Genomic DNA, 26,096 nt, shown 5'->3' on the forward strand with positions numbered 1-26,096 from the left:
TTACCTCTGCTTTCTTTAGTTCTTCATGCGTAAGGTGTCCGATAATCCTATTATTACCTTTTACATTATTAATGAATCTAAGAATATAACACATAATACGAATAATAGTTATAAAATTATTACTAAGTTTGAGAATATCATCAATAATGGAAACATGATTAAGACAAGTAAAATTAAATTGAAAATCGTCAATGTCATTATTTTTCCTTAGTTCGTCTGAAATGTCATCGATTGATACTGACATCAGATCATCATCTGTTGAAAGATCAGTTTTGTCTCTCAAAAACTGAGGGCCATTCCACCACACATCGTTGCCAAGAAGAAATTCAGCAGAAGTACCCCTAGTCACAAAGTCTGCTGGATTGTTCTTGCCAGCACAATGCGACCAAGAATTGGTGTCAGTCAGTTTTTGTATCTCCGTAACTCTATTAGCTACGAAAGATTTCCATTTTTTACAGGATCCTTTAATCCAGTATAAAGCTATTTTTGAATCGGTGTACAAAAAAACATTGGGTAGTCGTTTTTGATCTACAATTTGTTTTACTTTGTTAGCCATTCGGGCTAACAATAAGGCACCTAGAAGTTCCAATCTCGGTAAAGTCATTTTTTTTAAGGGGGCAACACGGCATTTAGATGTAAGCAATTTTACTTCTACGGTATTTTCTTTTAAAAATCTAATATAAATTGACGCGCCATAAGCTTTTGCACTCGCGTCGCAAAATCCATGTAACTCCAATGTTGAGTTTTCATCATCAGCGCAAGAGTTCGGCACATATCGAGGAACCTTCGCATTTTTTAAAACAGGAATCTCAGAACACCACTGAACCCACTGCTCTTTGATGTTAAGTGGAAGTTCGTCGTCCCACGATATTCCCTTTAACCACAATTCTTGCATTAAACACTTTATTCTTAACGTATATGGAACTAACAACCCTAGCGGATCGTATATTTTTCCTATCATTCTCATGAGCGATCGCTTAGTATTTTCTTGAAAGGGTATATCTGATATGTTAGGCATATCCAAAATGAAGTTATCGTCCTCTATGTTCCACGTCATCCCTAAAACTTTAGTTGGATGTGTTTCTATGTTGTTTGGATCACTTTGAAAACCTTCATTTTTCCACAGTTGCCTCAAAATGTCGCTGTTAGTCTTCCATTTTCGCAATACCATGCTAGCCTTTTCCATGATACTTAGAGATTCTTTAGAAACAGTTAGAGCTTCTTCCAAACTGTCCGCTCCCGAAATGAAATCATCTACGTAAAAGGATCGACGCAAACAGTCTGTAGTAAGGGGATACATGTCTTGAAATAACTTCAGGTGTTTTCTTATTGTCGCAGAAAGAAGAAACGGGCTGCTTGTTACACCGAAGAGCACTCGGCTGAATCTATAAGTTTGAAGAATTCCATCTTCCTTCCACAGGAATCTTACAGCGTCTCTATCTTTTTCAGAAAGTGATACCTGTAGGAAAGCTTTCTCAATATCGGCGATAAAGGCGATTTTGTTCAACCTGAAGCTTATTAATATATCGAAAATCTTGGAATTAAGATTTTCTCCAACCCACAGGCAGTCATTCAGGCTTAAACTTTTGAAATCCTTACTCGAACTCGCATCAAAAACTATACGCAATTTTGTAGTCTGACTTTCCTCTCTGATAACCGGTTGATGTGGTAAATAATAGACAGCTCTATCTTTAGGTTTAGTTGCTTCAGTAACTTTTTCAATAATGTTCTGATTTTTATATTCAAGCAAAGTGTTCGAATATTTTAAGTGGAGATCAGAATCTCTTTGAAATCTTTTCATAAGTGAATTTAATCTTTTTTCCGCAACTTTAAAATTATCATTGAGCTCTCTCCAATCTCTTTTCCAAGGTAACTCTACCTCATACCGGTTATTTTTATACCGCACAGTTTTTTCAAAGGTTTCTAAGGATTGCTCTAACTCATTAAACCCAGGATCGTCCTTAATCCCTATTGATTCAAGTTCCCAAAATTTTTTAACATCGCTTTCTAAATCATTACAATCGTAAATTAGTCCACAATGAGTCTTTTGCGGATTCTCACATGCAGACCTTGAAACTGTACCTGTGGCTATATAGCCAAAGACAGAATTTTGTAATTTTAAATTCGTATCGGGAATTTCAATTTGTCCGAATTTTAATATTTCATAGAAAATCTCAGCTCCTAATAAAACATCGATCTTTCCAGGTTGGTAGAATTGGGGATCCGCTAAATTTACATTTTCGGGAATGCAGTTAATTGGAAATGCAATACGATTAGTTGGGATAGCATCCGATATGCTAGATACGCATAAAAACTCTAATGAAAAATTGAAACCAAATCCATTAGAAATTACTGCGTTTATTTTAGATTTTACATTTATTCTAGCATTACTTAAACCCGAAACCGTAAAAGAAACCTTTTCCTTTTTTATGCCCAATAAATCTGCCAACTCAGTTCTAATAAAACATGACATACTCCCTTGATCTAATAAAGCTCGAACCTTTATTAATTCTCCACAACAATTTATTATGAATAAATTAGCGGTCGAAAGAAAAACAATTTTTTCATGATTCATTCTCTGCACAGATGTGGCAGAAAATGTGTTTTGATTATTCGAAGAATTGAAACTATCTGCATTTGGATTAAGTTTCGACGGCGCCAACATTTCCTGGGAGTTCGGAATCGAAAATGAATCACCAGTTGTTTTGACTTCATTATCGTTTTGTTTGGAATTTTCAAAATGAAGCATCACGGAATGTTTTTTATGGCATTTTTGACAGCGATAATTAGATGAGCAATTTTTTACTGAATGCCGTTTTAAGCAATTAAAACAAAGATTGTTCTTTCTTACAAATTCGTATCTTTCATGCACGGAAAGAGAAATAAATTCGGGACATTTATATAATCCGTGTAATTCCTCTCGATTACATTTAATGCATCTTAAATTATTATTTTTCTCGTTTGTTGATACCATACTCATAATTTTATTTTGCGAATTACGGTTTAATTTCCCTTCTTTCATTTTACTATTTTGAAGCGTTCTAGCTTGACCTTGTAGAAAGGAAAGTAATTGACTTAGTGTACCGAATTCGTCCGAATTCTTTAATTCTTTTTCCCACCAGTAACGAAGCGACTTATCAAATTTTTCAACAATTATGAAAACTATCATTGTTTCTGATAAATTTTCCACTTTATTTTCTAACACATCTAGCGATCTAACGCACTCGTTTGTTATGTCTATTGAATTCAAAATCGAACTAGCTGTTTCAGTGATATTCGGTTGATTCACAAGTTTTTTAATAATAGCATTTAATAGCTCACGTTTATTCGAATATCTTTCTTCTAATAATTTCCACGCTATATCGAAATTTGCGTCCGAAATGGAAATTGAATTTATTACCCTTATTGCTTCATCTTTACAACTACCTTTAAGATATTGCAATTTCATAGCGTTAGAAATGGATTTGTTTTCAATTACACTAGCTTTAAATATATCTTTGAACATTATCCAATTTTCGATTTTACCATTAAAGGTTGGAATCGAAAGTGTTGGTAATTTTATATCATTAATGCTACCGCTTATTATAGGTGTAGTTAAATTCAAAGATTCGCCCTTGATTTCGGACAGTTGACGGTTAATCATTATTTTTAATTCATCGATAGAATCATCAATATTATCTTTTTCTTCCATATAACCATCTAACTCGTCCGAACTACAAGCTTCAAAAATTCCATTAAACACTAATTTTAAATCATTTGAAATTTCATTTGTTTTAGTTTCAAAAAGTTTTAATTGTATACTATCAACACTTTTTAACGTGGACGCAACTTTATCTTTATGCCGCGTTAAAGCGGATTTCAAAACTTTTTTTCTTATTTTTAATGCGTCCATTTTAAAATATGCAATTAAACTTTATAACAACAAATTCACCTAACTAATTATTTCAAATAAAGATTGGAAAGAGCTCACCGGGATTCCCCTTCAGGCTGACAACGGACCATCTGAACAATATTCGATCAGAAAAACTTTTTAGCTGGTTCTTTTTTTTGTTTTTTACCACAATAAAGGACACACGACTTGCTCTTCCTCCATCTTTTTTATTTCTATTTCACTTAATACACATGACTCTTCCCAGCGCCATCTCTTGATCTTTTTTTAATTAATTTGGCGCGGGAACAGACATCATTACGTTTGGACCACTAAATTTCTTGTTTATGGTAACCCGTGCTGAAGCCTTCTCTCTTCTAGAAGGTATTGGAATAAGGTAGTTATTTGGATGATTTTCATCGAGGTGGGAAAATGTCGCCAATTTGGCGATTTTCGAAAAAAAGTTTAAAAACTTTTTAAATAATTCAGTTCTTTGTCCGTTCAGCAGGATAATTCTTCACGGCAAGATAGTGTATAGTTTAAGGCTACACAGTACCCTAAAATTAGCAAAAATATGCAAAAAAATATTTTTGCATTTTTGGGTGGCTAACTTGGTTGGGAAGCAAGTTGAAAAATTTTGCATCTGAGATCTAATTAGTTTTAGAGATATTAGGATTTTTCCGAGTTGTGTCAGACTCACAATTTGACAAGCGAGGGGGCGTGGTTAGTTTCGTTTTCTTTTAAATCTAATTTTAAAACTTTTTTTTTCAAAAAAAGACTTATTTTATTTCGATGATTATTAATTTTCACTTTCTCCAAAAGTTATCAAATTTCACTTTCACTTCTAGAAGCATTATTGTTTATTTATGTTCGGTGTTTGATGGATGCGTTCTAAAGTTGTGTTTTTAATAAATTTTTATTCATAAAAAGTCTTTTGTAAGACTAATATTTTTTAATTTATAAATACATTCGTAACAGAATATTTGTTATTCTTGATTGACTGAATATTTATATAATTATGCTAGCTATTTCTTTAATCCTATTGCTTTGCTTGTCTAAACCAATGTTACGTGTATTTTAGCCGATACAGGTTACATATAAATTTTAAATGTGAAAAAATATAATACTATTAATATTCAAGTAAATTAGTGTTTTTGGACCAGCAATAAGTTTGTTTATAATATATTAAGAAAGTAGGACTGTACAAGCATTTTTAGTTTTGGTTTTATGGTTCTCTTTACTTTAAATGTCATTTTCTCAGACTTTCTTTTTTGTTGATGCCACTGTTTTCGATTCCCTAAGGCTTTTTTCCCTTTAAAGATAAAGCCTTGAAATTTTTTGTAGAAACTTTTATGTATATACAGACCAAAAGTTAGTATGGATTTCAGTGTGAGATGTATACATTTTTTTTAATAAAAATTTGAAGTTGGAGTTTTTAGAATTTTAGGGTTTTCCACGTGTTTAGTAACGATAAAAATAATTAAGATTCAACTAAGTATCAGAGCATCAAATCCATACTAACTTTTGTTCCTAATAATCTAAGATATTTATATTATTTAAAATAACTGAAAAATTTTGAAAATTAAAAAAGTTATAAAAATTTAAAAAAATCTTGAATTTTTTAAAAAAATTTAAATTTTTTAAATTGTGGTTTGTCGATTTCCCTTTTCTTTTTGAAAATCAGTTTAATAATATAATACAAATGAAAATCTATTATTACTTTTAATATTACAGGCCTTAAAAAATTTTTTTAAAAAAGGGTACCGTGTAGCCTTAAAATTATAGCTTTATTTAAAGTGTATGTCAATTAAACTTTGGATTTTTTTTATTTTCCTTAGCTAAAAAAACTTGGAAAAACCATGTTAAGAGAAAACGGTGCTTTTTTCGAATCATACTGTCAAAGGTACATTGTACATTTACAAGTACCCAAAAAATTATTATTTGTAAGTTTGTTTGCTTGTATATTGCATTTACTTCGAGTAAATCTTAAAAACATGCTTTATTTGGAAAAAAACAAACATGAAATGTACAGGGTAAAGAAATACTTTATTGAACACTTTTTCATAAAGTTTAAATAAACACATGTAAAAGCTTTTTTTCATTTAATAAATGAATAATCCCGATCACAATAAAAAAAAAAAAAAAGAAATGGTGGGAAATGTCAGAGTTAGAAAAAGTTCTTTTTTTCCTTCTTAGAACAATCGAACAAAATTATGTATAACAACTTTTAATCTACGTAGATGAAATACTTAGCAACACGTTAAAACCATACAAAATGAGCACCATAGATAGAGAGTTCAGTTTCAAATTCTACATTTTTTTTTTACACACAGATTTAATCAAATGATGCACATGTTTCGACAAAATCTATCTACAAATTTTTATAATTGGGAATGGGAAAAACATGTATACAACTCATAAATAACAATATTACAATGACTTGTTCTTTATGACTTAGCTAGTTCCAGAACAAAGAAAAAGCGAATAGACAATTATGACGAGGCTGTATACAAGCTAAGCATTTGCTAAAATAAATTTTAAGTACATTGATATTGTTACATACAACTGTTTAGTTATATTTGCTTTGTTTTAAAATCAATGTGCAATTTTACAACGTGTTTTTTTTTCTATGCAAAGTTGCAGCAAAATTTGCGATTAGTGATTTCTTCAATTATTTTAATATAATTAATAATTACACTAATACGGTGAATACTGTGTTCGATACATTTTTGTGATAGATGTTTATAAATAGTTATGAAAGCATATTGTAAAAAAAATTGTACTTATGCTTTATAAGAGCATATTATAATTGAGCTCTAAATGTACTTAGAACTATATTTTTGAAATAAATTAAATCTTTCGACAATAGGCTATTTAAAAAAACAAAGAAAACGTGGAAAACATTGGCATTGTAAAAAAAAAAAAGAAGAAGAAAGCAATTTAAAACTAAGAATTATAATTAGTTTTTCGACTCAACTTGTGTAACATTTACAATTAATACAAATATTTTCAGTGAAATGATTATCCAAATGCAATGCTTCACAAAATTGAAATAAGTTTGGAAATAAATTAATAATAATTGAAGAAGCAGCATTTTTTTTAAACTAGCATGCTCAATACAGAATTGAGCATCTTAAAAAACGAATATCACATTTTTATAGATTCATTGTTCAACAAAATAGTAAATGATAACAAACATCAAATACTACACTAGAATCAAGTTTTGTTTAAAAATTACAATAAATTGTACAATTAGCCACAAACCAGACTACATTCTTTATCACTACTAAACTCCTAAACACTAAATGCTTTAATGTAACCGCGCGGAAACTAAAAATTGTAAAAAGTGCAAAATTTTAAAAGTGCAACAATCAAACGATTCTATAATTTAAAAAAAACAACATGGAAATGAAAGAATTATAATATAGGTTAAAATTATATATAAGAGTTTAAAATTATATCCATGTGTTGTGTATGAAAAATGCTTTATCAACAAACTATATAGTGAAAACATGCTATGCAAGTGGTAAAACATTTATGATTAAACATTTATCGTTAATTTTTTCCATTAAAAACAGAGTACAAAAACATTAAATAGTATAGCACTTATAATTTATTTAATTAATTGAGTTATAAATATAAATTAATTTAATAATTAACTTATCTCCCACTCTCCGACTTCATATTTATAATCAAAAATGTTCCAAATTGAAGTTACAAATAAAATAAAAACATGTTAACTAACGTTCGAGTGTTTTTCCAAATATCAAATTTACGTGCTCTTTTATTTAACTCTTAAGTTGTAACAATACATAACAAAATTTTAATGGAAATCTATTTTTACATGTCATTTTTCATTTGTAATCAAACAAAATATGTTACTCTAACAAATAATTAAGTTATTTAATAAAATATTAAAATCTAATGAAAATCATGAACTGAAGTGCTATTTGTTTAGAAGAAGCACATATTTACCGTCCAAAAATTGGTTATTAATATTATAATTATTAGAGAAAATTTTGTTAAAATCTCTTATCTTAGTAACAACAGAAAAAAATTCTATAATTAAAATCACGTTCACAAATTTTCTGTGAATAGAAATGACAAAATAAAATTTTCTTTCATTTTTCTTTGATGTAAACTATGAAAACAAAGTTACATTAAAAATTTTTTTTTACTTTTTTAATCTTAAGTAAATATTAATAATTTTTTCAATTTTTGAAAAATAGAATTTAAAAGTATTTTCTAAAATCGTAAATAAATTAAGTTTTGTTCGAAAACAATTTATAAAATAGTTTCATTTTCATTTGAAATGTCGAGGAAATTTTTTAAAGTAAAGTTTTCATCACTACTATTATAAAGCATTAGTTAAAATTTCATTATAAAAGTCGATGCTATAACTAATTAAAAATATATTTGCAATTTTTAGAAATCCATGAAAGGGTTCATTATTTCACCCCTTGTTCAAGGATACAGACTGTAAAAAAAACTATACAAGGTGTTCTCTACTTACTGCTCTCATTAAATATGAAGTCAAAAAGTCAACAAACATTAGGAGTTGCAAATTTTAAGAGGGGGAAAATATGCCACTGGTGTACATCAAATTATTAGAGAAGAAGTCGGGGTTGAAAACATCGAAATCTATTTGACTGCCAGTGGAAACATCAAATAAAAACCACCAAGTTTTATGGATCACTCAGACCGACTTTAATTCAGACTTCCTTAGTAATGATTTACTAGATTTGGATATTAATATGGACCAACAATCTCCTCTCCATTTCCGCAACTGCTATCGAAAGTCCTCCATTTTGAGTTTGCTTCGTTCTTTTGCATATTTATGTATCTTATTCTCAACTTAAAAGTATGCTAGTTCTTTTTTTGAATTTGAAGTTCTAAAAATATGAAACTATCCCGAGAAACTTTTGATTTCTACATTTCATCACTTTTCAGATAATACGATTTTTGAAAATTTTTTCAATGTTATTCGGAAATTATATTCCAAAGTTTTAAAAAAAAATGGCTTTAACCCCCTTCCTTGTCGCTTCCGTGAAAATGACGGGATTAGGTTTCGCCCTCTATTTCTCGCTCCCGTCATATTTCCGGGCTGGAGTGTTCAGTACTAACTGGCCAATAAGAATAAAACTAATCTATTTCTTTCACCCGGAAAACATTTTAATTTTCATTTTACACACCAGATGGCAGTATCAGGATATTTTTAAGTAGATAGTTTATTTTAAATTAGAAGTTTGGATGTCAAAAAAAATAGGCACTTTTATGACCGTTTTCTTGAAAATTAACCGATCGTTAAGGGGAAAGAACAACTAATTCTGGTCAATTTCTGTTGATAAGAAACCTATTTTAAACGTTAATTTTCAAGCATTATTAAAACTAAAATATACTTCTAAATTATTATATTAACTACGCAAATTACTGTGTATATTAAGACAGTGACCTGATCTTCGGTAAAATATCTCCACCACTATTCTGCGGATTTTTTGGTAACAATGACACTTTACAGGAACTAATTCGGGTATGAGCACGGTACAGTAGTGGCATTTAACCTTAAAATATTTAACCCTGGGCAAATATATACCTAGCAGCGGGCAAGGGAAACGATCTTCGGTAAAATAGCTTCATGATTATCATAACTAAAATATGTCACGTGAGCAGAACCTACTATGTGATTAGTCGAAGTTAGTTTGGTCCTTAACGTTTTACATAGTATGATTTTTTCTCCCTACGCGTTGCAATGAATTTTTGACTCCTAAGTGTATATTTGTTTTAAATTCTTTTTTAGAAGGATCCTAAACTAACATAAGGGCAGTGATTACAAAGCACCCTGTATTAATTTGAAACATAAAAAAAAATATCACAATCATTCTTCAGCTGAAGTTTTAAAAATTATTTAAGCAGTTATACAAATTATTTATTTATTTATTGAAGCTTAATATTTTATTCTAAATTAATATTTAAGCGAGGGGAAAAAACGCTTTAATTTGCATTAAATCACTAGTGAGGAACACAGATAAAAAGAAGTCCATCATGGTCAAAGTTCAAGCATTGTTCAGTTTTGTTAATCTTTCAAAGATCATTTGAGCATAATCTTTTATTTAGCTTTAAAGTAATTTGAAATTTAAACTAAGAATTAAAAATGATCAGTAAGTAGTTGTTGCTACTAATGCGTTGGGCTAGTAGTAAGTGTATGAAAGAGAACAGTTAATTTAAATATTTTTGGCAAAAAATACACACCACAGTGATGTAAGAAAAAGTTTTCCATATTAAAGAAGATTTCATATTAAAATGAGTTGTTGCTTTTAATTCAAGATGCAATAAACAGTTTTAGAAAGATTCAGAAATAGATGTTTATTTTCCATTGAAATAGCTCTTCGGTCTTGAAAGTATAGGAAGTTGAAAAGTTCACCATGCATCTGTGTAACGAATATCACATTCTTGTAAGGCTGGAAGCTTTTGCTAAAAAATATAATAATTGAAAACATCAATAGAGATCAATAAAATAGCTTATAATATTATTGTTTCAAAGAGTAAAAGTAAATATTTAATTTCTTATTTATATTTTAAAATATGTTTAAAAATGATAAGAGGAAATAAAAATTTGAAATCTCAGAAAACTCAAAAGGGATAAAAATAATTTTGTCCTAAAATGAAAAATATAGGACCAAAAATTAAAATGTAGGACTCGGCCCTTTTGAAAGACGGAGATTTTTGATGATTATAGAAGCTAGTAGCAAAAATGAAACGTCCTACATTTTCCATTTTAGATCTGACAAAAATAATTTCCTTTTTAGTCAAAAACGTAACTTCTTTATTTTTATTAGAATATTTTTTTTATTTTTTATTTTCCTCTTTTTAGCAATGTGTCTGCTTGTTTGTCTTCGTCAAAAGCTGGTCAGGATTTTATTTGGAGTTGAAATAGTGGTAAGTCATGTTTGCATTCATGTTTAAAAAACACGTAATTTGTTTTAGCATCAGCAAAGAATCTCCGGTTCAAATTTGAGTACAAGAGCTTGTAAAAAATTGGCTAAATTTCGATTGATGGATGATTTCCAGTTAATGATAAATTAATAATATAAATTCTGATTGAAGCAATCAGAAAACGATGGAAACTTGGATTGTCCTCCAATACTGAGCTCCAATTAAATTTTGAACGAACTAGTTTGAATGCTTAAATTTTGATTGCCGATCATATGGCGACAGTTCTGATTGTAGCAGTTATTAAAGAGTTTAAAACTTGCATTGTGATACAGCATGGATAGCCAGCTTAGATACTAAAATTTAAATTAACTAATTAGAAAGTGATCAAAATTTCATTTTACGATAAACTGCCTTAATAGCACGGTCACGAAACGTTTGAAACTAGTATATAATCTGTTACAGCTTTCCAGAGGAGAGTAAGACACTCTAGTTCAGCGGTTCCCAAATTTTTTTCGGTTATCGAACCACAATGATCAACAAGAATTAAAGAGGACATTAGGTTAATCTTAGTGTATTTTCTTTATTCGTTTTATGAATCTTACACAAAAGTACAGCTGGAAAGATATTTTTTTAGCTTATTAGTTCAGCACTCAGAACAATGCTACCAATATCAACAGTGCCTCTCATGCAGATCAATTGAAAAGCGACTAAGCAACTGCTTAATTATGATTAAGATAAATCTGACAAATTAAGAAAGATTTGAAATTGTAATACTTAATTTATTATTCAAAATAAAATGAGTAAATATTACCTACCTTTAGCTTTTCAAACATTTGGGCTGATAGACTTGTGCTGTTTAAGTTAAGTTTCCTTAGACTTTTCATATCTATAAATGAAAAAAAAATTTAAAAATCGTAAAATTATGATGGATGAAATATAAACTGTTTTTATAACTTGAAGATTCAAACAATAGCATATTTGAAGTCCTCCTTCGAATCATTACAGTTGCATCTTAGTACGCAAAAATCTGATTGTTAGCTCAAAAGTTATTACAGCGTTTTAATGGTTAATATATAAATAACTTAGACTTACTGGTAAGACTTTGAAGTCCTTTATCAGTGACTGGGGTCTCACAAAGATTCAGAACTTGCAGTTTGGGCAAATGTTCAGAGATAAGGCGAAGGCCAACGTCTCCAAACTATAAAAGGAAATTCGAATAAAAATATATCAAAAGCATTCTGATAACATTAAAAGCAGATAAATAATACATTCAGCCAATAAGCAACATATTTATTTAATTCTTAACTTACAATTAATCAAACAAAAACATACACAGCAACTCAACTATAGAATTTTTTTATGATCGAAAAGAAATTAACTATTTTTTAGCTAAGAAAAACTAATAAAAAATTATTAACCTTTTTATTGTAACTATTATCATATCATTATGACTTATTTCATAAAAAATAATAATCCCAATTACTATTTTTATGAAATAAAAATAATGCTAAAATAACATTGTTTTAGATTAATACAGAGGCCTATCTGAAAGAGGAAGCCAATTTCCCTAGTAAATCTCATAAAATATTAACTATTTCCGCCTGAGCGTTCGCCTTTCAATGAAACGACCGAGGTTCGAACTCCAACGGTGATTGGTTGATACGAACTCTGCTCCCGACTCTCACCGACCACAGTGCTGACGTAAAATATCCCCAGTGGTGGACGAATCATGGATTAGAATCCCCTATCCATTGGACAAACTGTGGAAGGTTTCGTGGTTTTCCTCTCCATGTAAGGAAAATGTGGGTTTATACCCTCGAAAAATCCTCTACGAAGCCTAGTTTGTCCCAATGCTTGATCCAAGGCATCCCTGTCTTCTGGGGTGGGTTCAAAATTACAAGGCTAAGGAGTTTAACGTTGATAGTCGAAAACTCAGAATCGCGCGGGCTGTTCATAGACCGGTTTTAAAATAAAATAATTTTACCATGAGATTTAAATTGCACCGAAACTGTCGATTAAATCCTGCTAGGGTGATCTTGCTCCTGATAAGGCCACCCTATTTGTCCAGCTAAAGCTTAGCAGGCATCTTGAGGAAAATTCAGATTTCGGCCCCGGTGGTTTCTCTCTGAATTGAAGCTGCTTTTTGTCCTTACCATGAATCAGTCGCATCTAAATTTTGCATGTACAGCATCGTCCGGCACGCTGGACAAAACAAGGACGCAACCAGGATTTACGCAAAGGGCCATGGTCAATAAGTACGTTAGTATCCTGCGTGCCTCTGTAGGGCAACTGCTGAATGAGTGGGGATGTAGTTTTTGATTTAATTGTGCGACATGGTCTCCTGAACTTGGTTTAGTTTGTCTAGTCCAATGTTTCCCAAAGTACCTACAGGGGTACGGGAACAGTTTAGCGAGGGTATGCGTTCTTATGCGAAATATCTTGCAACAAACGAAAATTTCAAAAAAAATTTCGTCTGTTTACAATTTATTAACCAAAATTTTCACCGTCTGGCTGTTGCCCGCGCGAAAGTACTTTGATTTCAATTTTAACTATTGAATTAAAATTTTTATGCACAGTCATTTTAAAAAGAATCAGAAATAAATCTTGATAACTTCGTGACTAGGTTTCATTTCTAAAAAAATTCAAAATTATCAACTATAGTACTGCCAATAGATGGAGAAGTATCCAAATTTATGGAGTCACATAAGAGAAATGTACACACAAAAATATATATCAATTTAATTTCTATCCTCTTGGGCAGCGTTTCCCAAAGTGCGTAACGCAACCCCCAGGGGTACGGGAAGAGTTTAGCGAAAGTACGCGTTTTTATGAGATATATCTTGCAACAAAAAAAAATTTCAAAATTTTTTATTTAAAAACAGTGCTAGCCATGAAAATTTACGATTAAGTATTTTTCTATTGGCTATTTTTCGCAGAGTTAACAGTTAATAATTAGTGGTGTCAACAGCCATTTGTGATTTTTAACTTTTGTGCAATTTTTTCACAGTGAAAAATACATTCATTTTTTTTTATTAGTGGTACACAGCGTTCAGAGTGCGTAGCCAAATTATTCAACAAAAAATAAGCACCTTTTAAGCACTTTTCAAGCACTAATAATATTTTTAAGCACTTTAAAAGAATATCATAATTAGGCAGGGTTGGAAAGTTTTTGACAATTGACGGTTTTATCTGGTTTTAACAGTCATGTCAAAAAAATTCTTTTGGCAATTTTTTTTTACATGACTGTTAAAACCAGATAAAACCGTCATGATGCAAAAATTTTGACAATTGTTAAAAACAATGTCAAAAAAATTCTTTTGGCATTGTTTTTAACAATTGTCAAAATTTTTGAATCATGTAAATCGAATGGCGTTTTCATAAGCTACGGTCTGACGATGCGTCGAAATAGATTGGGATTGAATTAATCGTGAAAACGTTGAATAGAACAACGTGAGCTGCGTCTTTCTGCATAATTCGTAGCGAAAATCAATATAATAAAGGAAAAATTGTAATTTGGAAAAGGGAAAATTAAGCTCTTTTTAAAAATAGCCAATGAAAAAAGCACCTTTATGGGTTTTTAAAAAACGAAAATCGAAAATAAGCACTTATTAAAAATGCTACGCACCCTGGTTACGAAAAATTTTGAAAGGCTACACTCAAGTAATAATAACTTTGGGTTACACTGGTCTAGGCCAAGGAGGATAAGCAACAGCACAACACACCTGTCTATTAACTGCAGATTAACAATAAATTTAAATAAACTGTCAGCAAAACAACTAAAATGAAAAGAATTTTTCTTAGAGTGATATTAAAATGATAGTAATTACCTGAGTGGACCACAAGTTGAGATATCGCAGTGAGGGCAATTTGATCAGCTGCTCAGCGCAGGCACTAGTCACTTGGGTGAAGGCAAGAGACAAGCACTCTAGGTTACCAAACGATCCGCAGCTCAACAATTTGGCCACATCAGCATCCTAAAACGTAGAAAAAAACAGGGATAAAACAATTATTTGATTTCACGGCAAAATCTAAATGTGAAATATATTAAGAATGTATATCTATTACTTCGAAATTGAGTTACTAAGTCTACAAAAATGTCATCATCATCTAATTCTACAGGCTGTATACAAAACTCAATGTATTAAAGCTTAAATTCATAATTGTTAACATCTTCTTAGAATGCTCTATGTTTTTCAAGAAATTCGAGCTTGAAATATTGATTTTATATTATCCATATCTTTTTTTTAATTAAAAAAACATTTATGAATGTCCAAATAAAAGCAAGGCAAACTTTAAACCTAAAGTTGAATTTTAAACCTTTATGGTCGCATAATTTGGAAGAAAACTGTCATAAAAGTGGCAAGTTTTTTATTCAATAAAATTATATAAAACTAAATGTATATACACTATATGTACTCATTTTTAATTTTTGGGTTAATTTTGGGTTCTCTATCTAAGCACATGATAAACAGTCTGGTAGAGCCATCTCGTGCATAGATTGAGAAATAAACATTCTGGACATAAGAAGATTACTTTAATCTTTTCAGCGAGTTACTTTTGAACACACCAACCCAGAAATATCACGGGTACGAGAAATAGAGGGCAAAACTTCACACTGTCATTTTGACGGGAGCAAGAAGGGAGTGTTTAAACTTAGTATTCAAGTTTAAATATCAGTAATACGAGAATTTATTAAATTAGTAACAAGGGAACTGGAAATTTAAAAACACCATCTTTAAAAAAATACTGAAATTTTCAATACAATTTATATGAAATAAATATAGCAACATCAATAAAGAAGTAGTTTAAATTTAGCTATTTAAAAATATGCAGCACTTACCGTAGATCTCGTTGGCAAAGTCAACTTTCTTGGTCCACCTTTTTGTTGCTGAAAAATATTCATAAGTTGCTTATTATAAGGATTTAACTTATAATACATGCAATCAAAAATATAACATTTTTAAGTTATGAAGTATTTTTATGAGAAATCTGATAGACAATTTTATATTTATTGCTCCATATTTTTTTAATATCAGATAGATTTAAATACATTTTTTTCCTTCTAATTGTCTAATAAATTGCTATTTACGATTTTTTTTATTCTTGCATAAATTACAATATTTTAATTACATTGGTATTTTAATTTTAATTAATGTTAAAAAAATTAATTTAACGAAAATAGGTTTATAAATATGGCAGCGATGACCCAGTGGATAAAGCTGTCGCAGTGAAGGATTGTGGTTCGATCCTCAGGGTCACCTTGAAGCCCACCCAGATTCAAATCGATGGGTAGTTTGTCTGGGTACTAAAAGCCACTTGTGTACAAGGTTTGTTCTATGCAAACCTGAGAAATTTAAAGTAAAACAAGTTTTTGATTGGAAACCTCAGGGCCATAGAAAAAAAGGAAGACCTAAATATATTTGGAGCAGGGTGATTATAAGTGAATCAAAAACAACAGGAAAGACATTGAAAGAGATAAAATATCTGACTACAGTGTGGGTGAGATATAGAGCTATGATGGAAGCCCAATGCTTCAATTCAGAGTGAAGATGTATAGCAGGATGCATAGCCAAATTATTCATCAAAAAATAAGCACTTTTCCTGATCAGAAAATAAAAAAATTAAAGTAATACTCTAAAAAAGATTGTGAGAATATGCCATTTTGCAAATTGCGTACAAAGACAAAAACTCATTCTTTTTCTCAATTTTGAAACTTTGTAAAGTTTTTTTTTTAAAGAAATAATATTTTATTTTTAAAAAGTATGTATTTGAAGCTCGGAAAAAAACTGCTGTTTTTAGAAAACTGAAAAAGTTATAATCACCAGTTCACGCAAATGCTGTTGTCTTTGGCAAAGAGCCGCGTAATTTTGTTTTCCTGCAGGTGTACTTTGAAGTGTCATGATGATCTGCATTTGTAGATCTTTGTTGTCGAGCACTTCCAATTCCAGCATAGAACACAATGCTGATTGCAGAGTGTGGTCATCTCTCAGCGCTCGCAGCATACAAGGACTAATGCTTTTAGCTAAACCCTCCAGAAATTTTTTACGCCGGCAACAACAATCTAATAGACTTTTCAACTGCAAAACAAATTCAAATAATTAGATTTCACAGAATTAATTATAATTCCAAAGCTAACTTAAATTTTAATGTTTCGAAAACATATTAAGAAAAACATGAGGTACTTCATATTTCCTGGAGGTCGCTATACAGTGGCATAAAAAAATATTATCAAGTGGTGTAGTTTATTAATCAGGTTGACTTAAACTAAAAAGAGTTTGTTTTTCTGTTTTTTGATTTTTTTAAAAAAAGATTAATTTCCCTTCATCGTTAAATTTAGATTATAAAGAATTGCTAACATCAATAATTATTTATTTCAATTGCACTACTCAAAGTATGACCTTTTAAAACGATAAAAGGTTTTAGTAACATTTTAAAATTAAAATATAAAAAAGAAACTAAAGTGAGAAAAAAAGTGATGAAATAATTTACTCGGTAATTAGCTTTATTAATGGAGTATGACTTCTGAGAATAATTACAAGAATTATTAAAAGAATTCAAGTATAGGGATAAGTTTTCAATAATATATTTCATTGTAAATATAAAAAAAAGAAGTTTATATATAATGAAAGTTACTTAACCATACATAATTACTTTACCATTATAAATAGGTAAAGTATACGATATGAGCGTTAGGTAGGCAAAGTATCCGCTAACAATGCAAGTATTGTGTAAAGTATCTCGTGAAGTATTCAAGAATAAATTCTGTGGTAAGTAATACTTAAGTTTAAATATGACATGACTTCGTTAGCATTCGTATAAATCGGTAAAGTAAGCGGGGCATGAAAAAGGAACTGGATAAAATATCAAGTGCAATAAATTCTGTTGTACTTATAATAAAGTTTTAATATAATTTGAGAAGAATACAAGAAATAGGTAAAGTATCTGATGAACTTCCTTAGAGTCATTTCTGTTTCAAGTTATAATAAATAAATATGTTAGTTACCATTTTACTCCATAGTTCCCCTTCGTCATCACAAGCCATTCCACCAGGACAGTATAAATGCAACCAACCATCCTTTTCATCTCGCATGCCAAGCACTGTAAGATGAACATCACACCGTTCATCAGTGGCGATTCGCTCGATAATCAGTTTCAAGCTCCTGTTATTAAGTAATTCAGTTACTTAGTAAGATATCTTAATTTCTAATAAAAGTAAATAGAATTAAATAAATGTAAAAATGTTCGAACAAGTATAAGCATACATAGTGGTTGGTGTTAAAACAATTCAAACTTTACTATTTAAAGCATTACTCACTTTTACAAATTTCTTAACTAAACAATTAAAATACATATGTTGATTTTTGATAGACATACAAACTTTAAGTTTAAACGTTTAGCATCTGAAATATATAATTTATAAAATATATTGACGTTTTTAAAACTTCTTTTTTTTCGCTTAAAATTAATAACACTTTTAAAATTTCGTAATGGAACAAAATGTAAAACTTAAAATAAAAGAATCCTAATAGCAGAGCTTAAAAAGTAAATAAATAGAAGTTTAAAAAGTAAAGTAATTATAAATAAATAAAAATAATTTTTTTAAAAAATATGTATTGTATTTATACTTACTTAGTGAAAAAGGAATCTGCAATGGCGCTGGAAAAAATAACAAAGAATATAAATAATTCTATAAATACGGAGCTTTACTTTCTTTACAAGCCTTAACATTTTTAAAACTTAATTTATAGATTCTAAATTTCAAAATTTTCCATTTCGAACATTTAAATAAGTATATAACGCAAACTATAATTATTTTCATAAAGTAAAAACTTTTTCTATTAATATATAATTCTATGAAGATAACAGCATGATATATATATTTTAGAAAATAATAATCATACAATTGTCTTTAATAAAAAAATATACCAGCTGTTCTCCACATTTACAAAAAGAAGCGTGAAGTTTATTCCATACTTTAAATAATATTAAAGGAATAGTTTTGTAATTTCTTTTTAAAATTATTTAGTTAATTAATTTTTTAATTTTTAATAAAATTTTACTTCTTATGAAATATATTGGTTATGCATTACTAGTCCAAGTCCTTTAAAAAAATTTCTCTATTGTAAAAAAATTATGATTACAAAAAAAACTGCTCCATAAATAATTCAAAATCTTCGAAACAATACAACCTATTTTATCAAACTCTCGTCATTACTAAGTCCCTGATCTAACCTAAAAATTTACGGGTTTTAACTCAGTTGTCCGTTACTTTAATATAAAACTCTTCTTAACCCTATCTCTCTTAAATGATAAACAATTATCGCCTTAGATAATTCCAACGGACTAAAAGTTAAGTAATATCCGCTTACTCCAATTTCCTTTAGTGCGACTTGAAACGATATTTTAAAATCATAAAATTAAATTATCTGACCAAATCCACTAAAGTTTGGCGAGTTATCAAGAGCAGTTATTTTACCATCCAATACGTGGAAGCTGACTTTTAATTTTACTTTTTTTCCTGGCTGTGGAATAATTATTTTATCACCAAAAAACGAAAATCCAAAATTTAATCTTAAATCTAAGACGGCGAAAGAACAAGAGCTATTTTTGCCGTAAACCAAACAATGGTAAAATCACATTTTAAATTTACTATAGTAACTTACTCATCAGGAAATGGAATGGGCTGAAGGAGTTGCGACAATCCGGGCATCCAATCTTCATATGAGGAACTAAACAAAAAAAATAAGACGCAAAGTTAGCATAGTTCAAACTTTTATGCTGTGTTATAATTTATGATGTAAAAAATCAACTTACATGATCTCAAGAATGTATACAAAGCAATTTAGCCGCGTTTCCCAATCGCTATTTAGCACCGAGATATCATTCCTATCTTCTGCAGTCCAGCTGAAATTTAATCACACCCATATATATATATTTGAAATACTATTACTTTTACAATTGTAAAGGAATGCGTCCTGAAGAGAAACTTTACGTTTTCCCATTAAAAAAAATTTCTATTCTATTTTATAATTCTTCTCTGTGTTTTCATATATATACGTCGTTACGCTTTTAAAAAAGTGCTAAGAGAAGTTTTTTATAATCACCGCCCTTAATATATACAGAGAGTTCCATAAAGACCACCTTTTGTATGCATATACATCTATATTTAAAATACTTGTGAAGACTGTAGTTCAAAAAAGTGCATATTAGTGATTTGACAGACTTTAAAAGCGTTTCTGAATCTTCTTTATCTTAAAATATGAATTTAATTTCGGCTTAAATATTGCTGATTTCATTTTTGCGGTCTTTATGGAGCCCTCTGCATTTTTAAAATTCCTGTCGAGAATTAAACCAAAAAAGTATGCATGTAAGGAGTCGCAAACTGATATTAAAGCATAGAATTGATTGATATTTAAGCAAGGACGGGATTAAAATCATTGAAGCTAGAGTGTGTATCGCATGAGGCCTATTCGGTGTGTTTCAAATAATTTTCTTAAATCGTCTTTATCTTCTTGAACATTAACTTGTGACCCGTATTATATATTTTTTTACTACATTTTTGACGAAGGTTATAATAGTGTATATGAAGGGTGGTGATTACTTTACACCTTGTATATCGTTCTAGTTTAAAATATCGTCATAATGTTATAAAAAGTACTTCATAATCATCATTCCACTATTAAAAAGTATAATAAATTCTATAAGAAATTTTTAGTAGTTAAGAACGGAAGTGGCTTAAAGTATACAAAAGAGAAAGAAAAGAAAAAACAAAAAAAGAAAATTTTTTCTTAGTAGTTTTAATTTCTTCGTTCTTCGAAATAAAAATATATATAATATAATTATTTGCTTAAAAATAAACTAATAATAAAATTTGACACTGAAAACACAATATTCTATAATAAATTAATCAAATATTAAGGTTGTTTGGAAAAAAAATTCTAAAATATTATCATGCAGTTTTGCGCATATCTGCATAACTTCAACGAAAATGAATAAATAAGAAATTAATAAACATTAAAAAAAAAAAAAAAAATCCTGTGTTCTTTAGCTGTATAAAAATTCCGTTTAAAATTTTAATAAAATACTTTTACATATTTTGGCTAAAAATGTAATTTTTAAGAAAATAAATAGATAAAAATACGGGATACCAAGTTGATCAAAAAAAATTATTAATTATTTTCAGATGTTTAGACGTTAGGAAAATGTATAAGTTTATCAAAAGATGGCAGCACCACAGCCCACTAAGTTAAAAATTCAGGCAAATACTCAGGATACAAATATGTTTCTGTTTGAATTTGATGCAGCCAATCTGCTGCAGCTATTATTTTTATTGTAAGAAAAGCAGTAATAAGATTATGAAATTACACCGGAGGTTATTACGAACTACAAAAATTTAATTCCTTATTTGCATCAAAGGAATAAGAATATATTTTTTTTTTGTATAATCTGTATATGTGCTTTCACTGCAATTGTACTCAAAGCGCAGTGAAGTTGAAAAAAATGCGAGGAAAATAGAAATTGATCTTAGTGTAAAGGAGCTTAACATTTGAGTGCGCTTAATTTAAAAAAAAAAATAATAATAATAAATAAATATAAAATAGAAAGAGAGACAGCGCTTTATTTTATTTTTAACGCTTATAAAATTGAATTGAGTAAAAAAAAAAAAAAAAATCAAACTTTTAAGTTTTATCATTTAGTAAAATGCTCGCTGAAGCATCGGTAATTATTTAATAATTACGTCAAAAGATATTTTTTTGTCATTTATCTACTTAATAAGTTATTTAGAGTCATTAAATTAATAAGGGCTCTCTAGAATGGCCATGTTACAGTTTTTCCTTCATAATATCCAAATTTATTTAATTATGTAAGTACATAAACAGCAACTTTTATGTTATATAAAAAAACCTGTATCAGAATAGGAAACTAAATCAGGATAAAAAAGAAAAAATTAAATTAAAAATTACTTCCGCTTTTCTTCATACAAAGCATAGATGGCAGCAAGACACACAGATACTAAGTTAGGAAGCACTCGTGGATGAGGACATGAACTAGATATACCATGGATACTAAAATAAAGAAAGAAAAAAGGATATTAAAAAGACATTCTAGATATACCATGGATGCTGAAAGAAAGAAGAAAAAAAAAGGAAATTAAAACAGGGTGCGCAGCCAAATTATTCAACAAAAAATGAGCACCTTTTAAGCACTTTTCAAGCACTCAAAAAATTTTAAGCACTGCAAAAAAATATAATTAGGCAGGGAAGGAAAGTTCTTGAAAATTGACGGTTTTATCTTGTTTTAACCGTCATGTCAAAAAAAAATAAACCTTTTGGCTTTGTTTCTGAGAATTGTCAAAAATCATGAAATTTTGAATCATGTAAAGCGAATGGCGTTTTCATACGCTACGGACTGACAATACACCGAAATCAGTGGCGTAGCTACCAAGGGGCTAGGCGGGGCAGTGCCCCGGGGCCCTCAAGCTCAGGGAGCCCTCGAATCCTTGCCAGAAATCTCAATCAAACTGAACTTTTGGAAATTTCTCCCATTTTCAAAATAAATATGACAGGTTGCAACCCCACTTTAATCATGACAACTCAGTTGAGAGAAATTCAAAAGTTATGCCTAGGGACAAGGGCCGTTTTATCCATTAGGTACTGTAGGCAACTGCCTAGGGGCCCCACCTCGTTCAGTGGCCCTGTGCTACAGAGAAAAAAATTGACAATGTTTCTTAAACAGTAAAAATTTAATACGAAATTTCAATGACGATTGTCTTGCTCTGTACATTACATCGATGCTTTTTTAGTACATTTCCGAACGCATTCCAAATTAGATATTAATATTATGGTAGTTAGTTCATATATAACGCAGTAATATAATCGCAAGCAATTTTATCGCGGTAATTTTAACGCCGACTAATCAGATGACAATGCAGGAAGAGCAGTTTTTTTAACACAACACGCTTGAAAAACGCGCAAAATTCTACGTTGTGAATGCACACTTACTGTTCTGGTACCTACCATAGGTATGTATATTCTATGGCCAAGCTACCAAAGAGTATGAAAAAATAAGGTTGGCAGTACTGGATGTATTGGAAAAGGTTAACTTTCAGGATGTCTTGAACGATTTTGTAACAAAAAAAGTTAGAAGAGTTAATATTTAAGCTTATTGTATGATTTTTTTTAAATGCATATATTAATTACTTATATTCTTTTCGTTTGATTCAATATTTTTATTGAATAATGTGATAATACACCTATGTAGTAAAAAGCAGCGTAATTATGAATAAAGTGTTGTGTTAGCGAAAAAATATATTAGGAAGTTAGAAGACGGTAGAGGGAGGGGGGGGCCGAGACGAGCATTGCCTAGGGGCCGCGACATGCATAAGCCGGCCCTGTCTAGGGAATTCCCCTAAATTCTTTCTGTAGGTTGGCAGAGTTGTCAATTTGACGGATAGTGATATGTGCGTTTTATTATTCATCGATGTGCGTTTTATTGTGAATTCGAATTAAGATTTTTTTTTCGAGAACGGTTAAAAAATTAAAGCTGCATCAGGAGTAAGTAAGCTACTGTCAATAAACTTTTTTGTACTGGTCAATATAGTGGTTCAATTTTATTTGATTTTACCACTCATATTGATCTCTGTTAAGTCAATAAATTGTGTCAAATCTATAGATTTCGGCTACAGCTCATTGTATAACGCGACCCTGCAGTGCACAAAAAAGAGCTTTTGTAGCTTAGCATTTTTAAAGTATTTGTATATTTCATATTTTTATTTGATAAAACCTAATCAGTTTGATAAAAAGCAGTGGGGCCCCATTTTTTAATTTGCCCCAGGGCCCTTAGTTACCTAGCTACGCCACTGACCGAAATAGATTGGGGTTGAATCAGTTGTGAAAACGTTGAATAGAACAACGTGAACTGTGCGAAAATCAACATGGTAAAGGAAAAATTTCATTTTGAAAAAGGGAAAATAAAACACCTTTTAAAAACACCCAATGAAAAAAGCACCTTTAATGGCTTTTAAAAAACGAAAATCGAAAATAAGCACCTTTAAGCACTTCCTAAAAATGCTACGCACCCTGTAAAAAGGCATTAACTCTCATATAATAATAATTCTTAAGACGGGAGATGCGATGGTAGGTGTCACATTTTTAAATTATTTTTAAAAAGCGTTTCAGGTGAAAAAATAAATAAATAAATAAAATTTAAAAAAAAAAACGCTGATATTTTTATGTAAGCTATCAAATCAGCTGTTTTTATGTATTATACTTTCGCCAAATGAAAAATTTTAATCACACTTTAATTACAAAAATGCTAGTAAGGAGTACCACCAGAATAGATCTTAAATGAAATTCTCTTAAACAAACTTACCATAGAATTTTCCCTATTTTAATCTAAAGTATCCAAGTATCTAATTCATGCTTAACACCAACATAAGAATTCATTAATGCAGAAATTTAAACATTATTTCTTTATCTTTATTCAGATTATCTTGATTCATTTTTTTTAGATCTTTTTTCTTAAGTTAAAAGAAGAAAAAAAATTAAAAAAAACAAAACTTTTGCTTCGAATTTGAACCAATGAAAATGAAATCATTGACAAATTAAATTAGCCAACTAGGCAAGAAAATAAAAAGATTAGCTCCTTTAACACATCTGGCTTTGAATTTTTATGCTCCTGCAATGCAATTGAAGAAAGTGCTTCGGTGTACAGTGACAAAAAAATGAGTAGGTACCCTAAATAACTTTTGCCTAATAATAGGATTTTCACTAACACTCAATCTTAAGGGTTCGAGTTTACTTCGCATATACTAGTTAACTTGTGAAGACGATATTTTAGGTTATGAAATTATAAACAAAAACGTACTTTCTCTAAATAAACATACCTTTCTTTTGACGTAATTTTATTTCTCACCCCCAAAATATGGGGGATAGCCACAATCTGGGAAATATAGTCCCAATAGTTTGGTCGGGAAAGCAGTCTGAAGTCTGAACCTCATAACGCGAATTTTACTTTTTGCGTATTTCGAAAACATTTTAAGAGTATTCTCGAAAACATTTCATGTGAATGGAAACAAAAATATCTGCACACAATTACAATAATTATTTATTCAAAAATAATTTCATGCAAAAAAAATTGAATAACTATTTATTATTTTTATGATATTTAATTATAGTCAAAAAAAATTTTGAACTCCAAGGTATACAAATTTTTAGATAATTTCAAAGAATCTAATTTAAGATGGTCTGAGGCACATTTCGAATGAAATAAATCAAATAATTACTGAGAAATCGAATTTCAAAAAAAGGTATGTATTTAAAACTCATTACTTCCCGATTTACCGTTTTGAGAAGAGAAGATATCACTGGTAAACGAAGAGATCACTTGAAAAGTTACATGTGTAATATACACAACCACCCTGAACAATAAAAATTATTCAGTTTAGTTTCAAACCAAAATTTATTTAGTTGTCAGACTTTGCTTAAACACTGAAAACACGCCTTTTGAACTGTGTCCAAATTTTTAAAAAAGACACATTTTGAGCTGGGTTCATTTTATTAAACACCCATTTTGAATCACGTTCATTTTCTTCAACACGCATTTTAAGCTGTGTCCACTTTCTAAAACACGAATTTTGAGCTGTGTCAATTTTCTTCAATACGCATTTTAAGCTGTGTCCACTTTCTAAAACACGCATTTTAAGCTGTGTCCACTTTCTAAAACGTGCATTTTGAGCTGTGTCAGGAATAAAAAGCTCACCGACTAGATAATTATCAGTTAGATATTGCCCAGTGTTGATTTATATAAACCAACGATAGAAGTTTGCCTGACAGAGAGAAATAGAAAATCTCCTTTAACTTACCTGCTAATGTATTTTTCCAAGACTTTTTTCCCATCATTTTGATAACTTAAGGCTTGTATATATTCTTGCACAAAAAGTCTACTTTTGGGGTACTTTCCAAAATCCTAGAAGAAAGAGGTAATTAACTGTTCATTCCTGATTTGGATGTTTTCTATTTTTCATCTAGTTTAAGTACCAATTTAATATTAATTAAATACACTTGTATCAATTTTAAATTTAAATAACTTTACAATATCTATATTCGATTGAGTAATAAATAAAAGATATTTAGATATATTTCTCCTTACCATATTATGCTTCATTATCCTTTGTATAATAGGAGTAAACATTTCTAACACAATACGAGATCTAGGATTTTCTCTACAATACTGGAAATAAATAAAAAATTCTTAAGTAAAACACAGCTATTTAAAGATTTAACATACTGCAAGT

General features: G+C 29.8%; 1 protein-coding gene and 1 long non-coding RNA gene across 2 annotated transcripts in view; one reads left to right on the forward strand and one right to left on the reverse strand.

Moving 5' to 3' along the window:
- The window catches only part of LOC147816564 (uncharacterized), a 127,030-nt gene that overhangs the window by 62,160 nt on the left and 38,774 nt on the right, over nucleotides 1-26,096 (forward strand). The window lies entirely within an intron of this gene.
- The window catches only part of LOC107438776 (C-Maf-inducing protein), a 127,075-nt gene continuing 106,874 nt past the window's right edge, over nucleotides 5,896-26,096 (reverse strand). Inside the window, exons 7-19 of the mRNA XM_043047724.3 lie at nucleotides 25,952-26,032; nucleotides 25,665-25,768; nucleotides 21,766-21,867; nucleotides 19,616-19,705; nucleotides 19,465-19,530; nucleotides 18,431-18,457; nucleotides 17,805-17,961; nucleotides 16,624-16,878; nucleotides 15,642-15,689; nucleotides 14,629-14,775; nucleotides 11,894-11,999; nucleotides 11,617-11,687; nucleotides 5,896-10,339 (exon numbers count right to left, since the gene is read on the reverse strand). Coding sequence (XP_042903658.2) covers nucleotides 10,286-10,339; nucleotides 11,617-11,687; nucleotides 11,894-11,999; nucleotides 14,629-14,775; nucleotides 15,642-15,689; nucleotides 16,624-16,878; nucleotides 17,805-17,961; nucleotides 18,431-18,457; nucleotides 19,465-19,530; nucleotides 19,616-19,705; nucleotides 21,766-21,867; nucleotides 25,665-25,768; nucleotides 25,952-26,032 — 1,308 coding nt within the window. The 3' untranslated portion in view covers nucleotides 5,896-10,285. The remainder of the gene's footprint in view (nucleotides 10,340-11,616; nucleotides 11,688-11,893; nucleotides 12,000-14,628; nucleotides 14,776-15,641; nucleotides 15,690-16,623; nucleotides 16,879-17,804; nucleotides 17,962-18,430; nucleotides 18,458-19,464; nucleotides 19,531-19,615; nucleotides 19,706-21,765; nucleotides 21,868-25,664; nucleotides 25,769-25,951; nucleotides 26,033-26,096) is intronic.

Source organism: Parasteatoda tepidariorum, chromosome 1 (assembly GCF_982258835.1).
Source record: "Parasteatoda tepidariorum strain Cologne lab strain chromosome 1, Ptep-v5.0, whole genome shotgun sequence".
Taxonomy (NCBI): domain Eukaryota; kingdom Metazoa; phylum Arthropoda; class Arachnida; order Araneae; family Theridiidae; genus Parasteatoda; species Parasteatoda tepidariorum.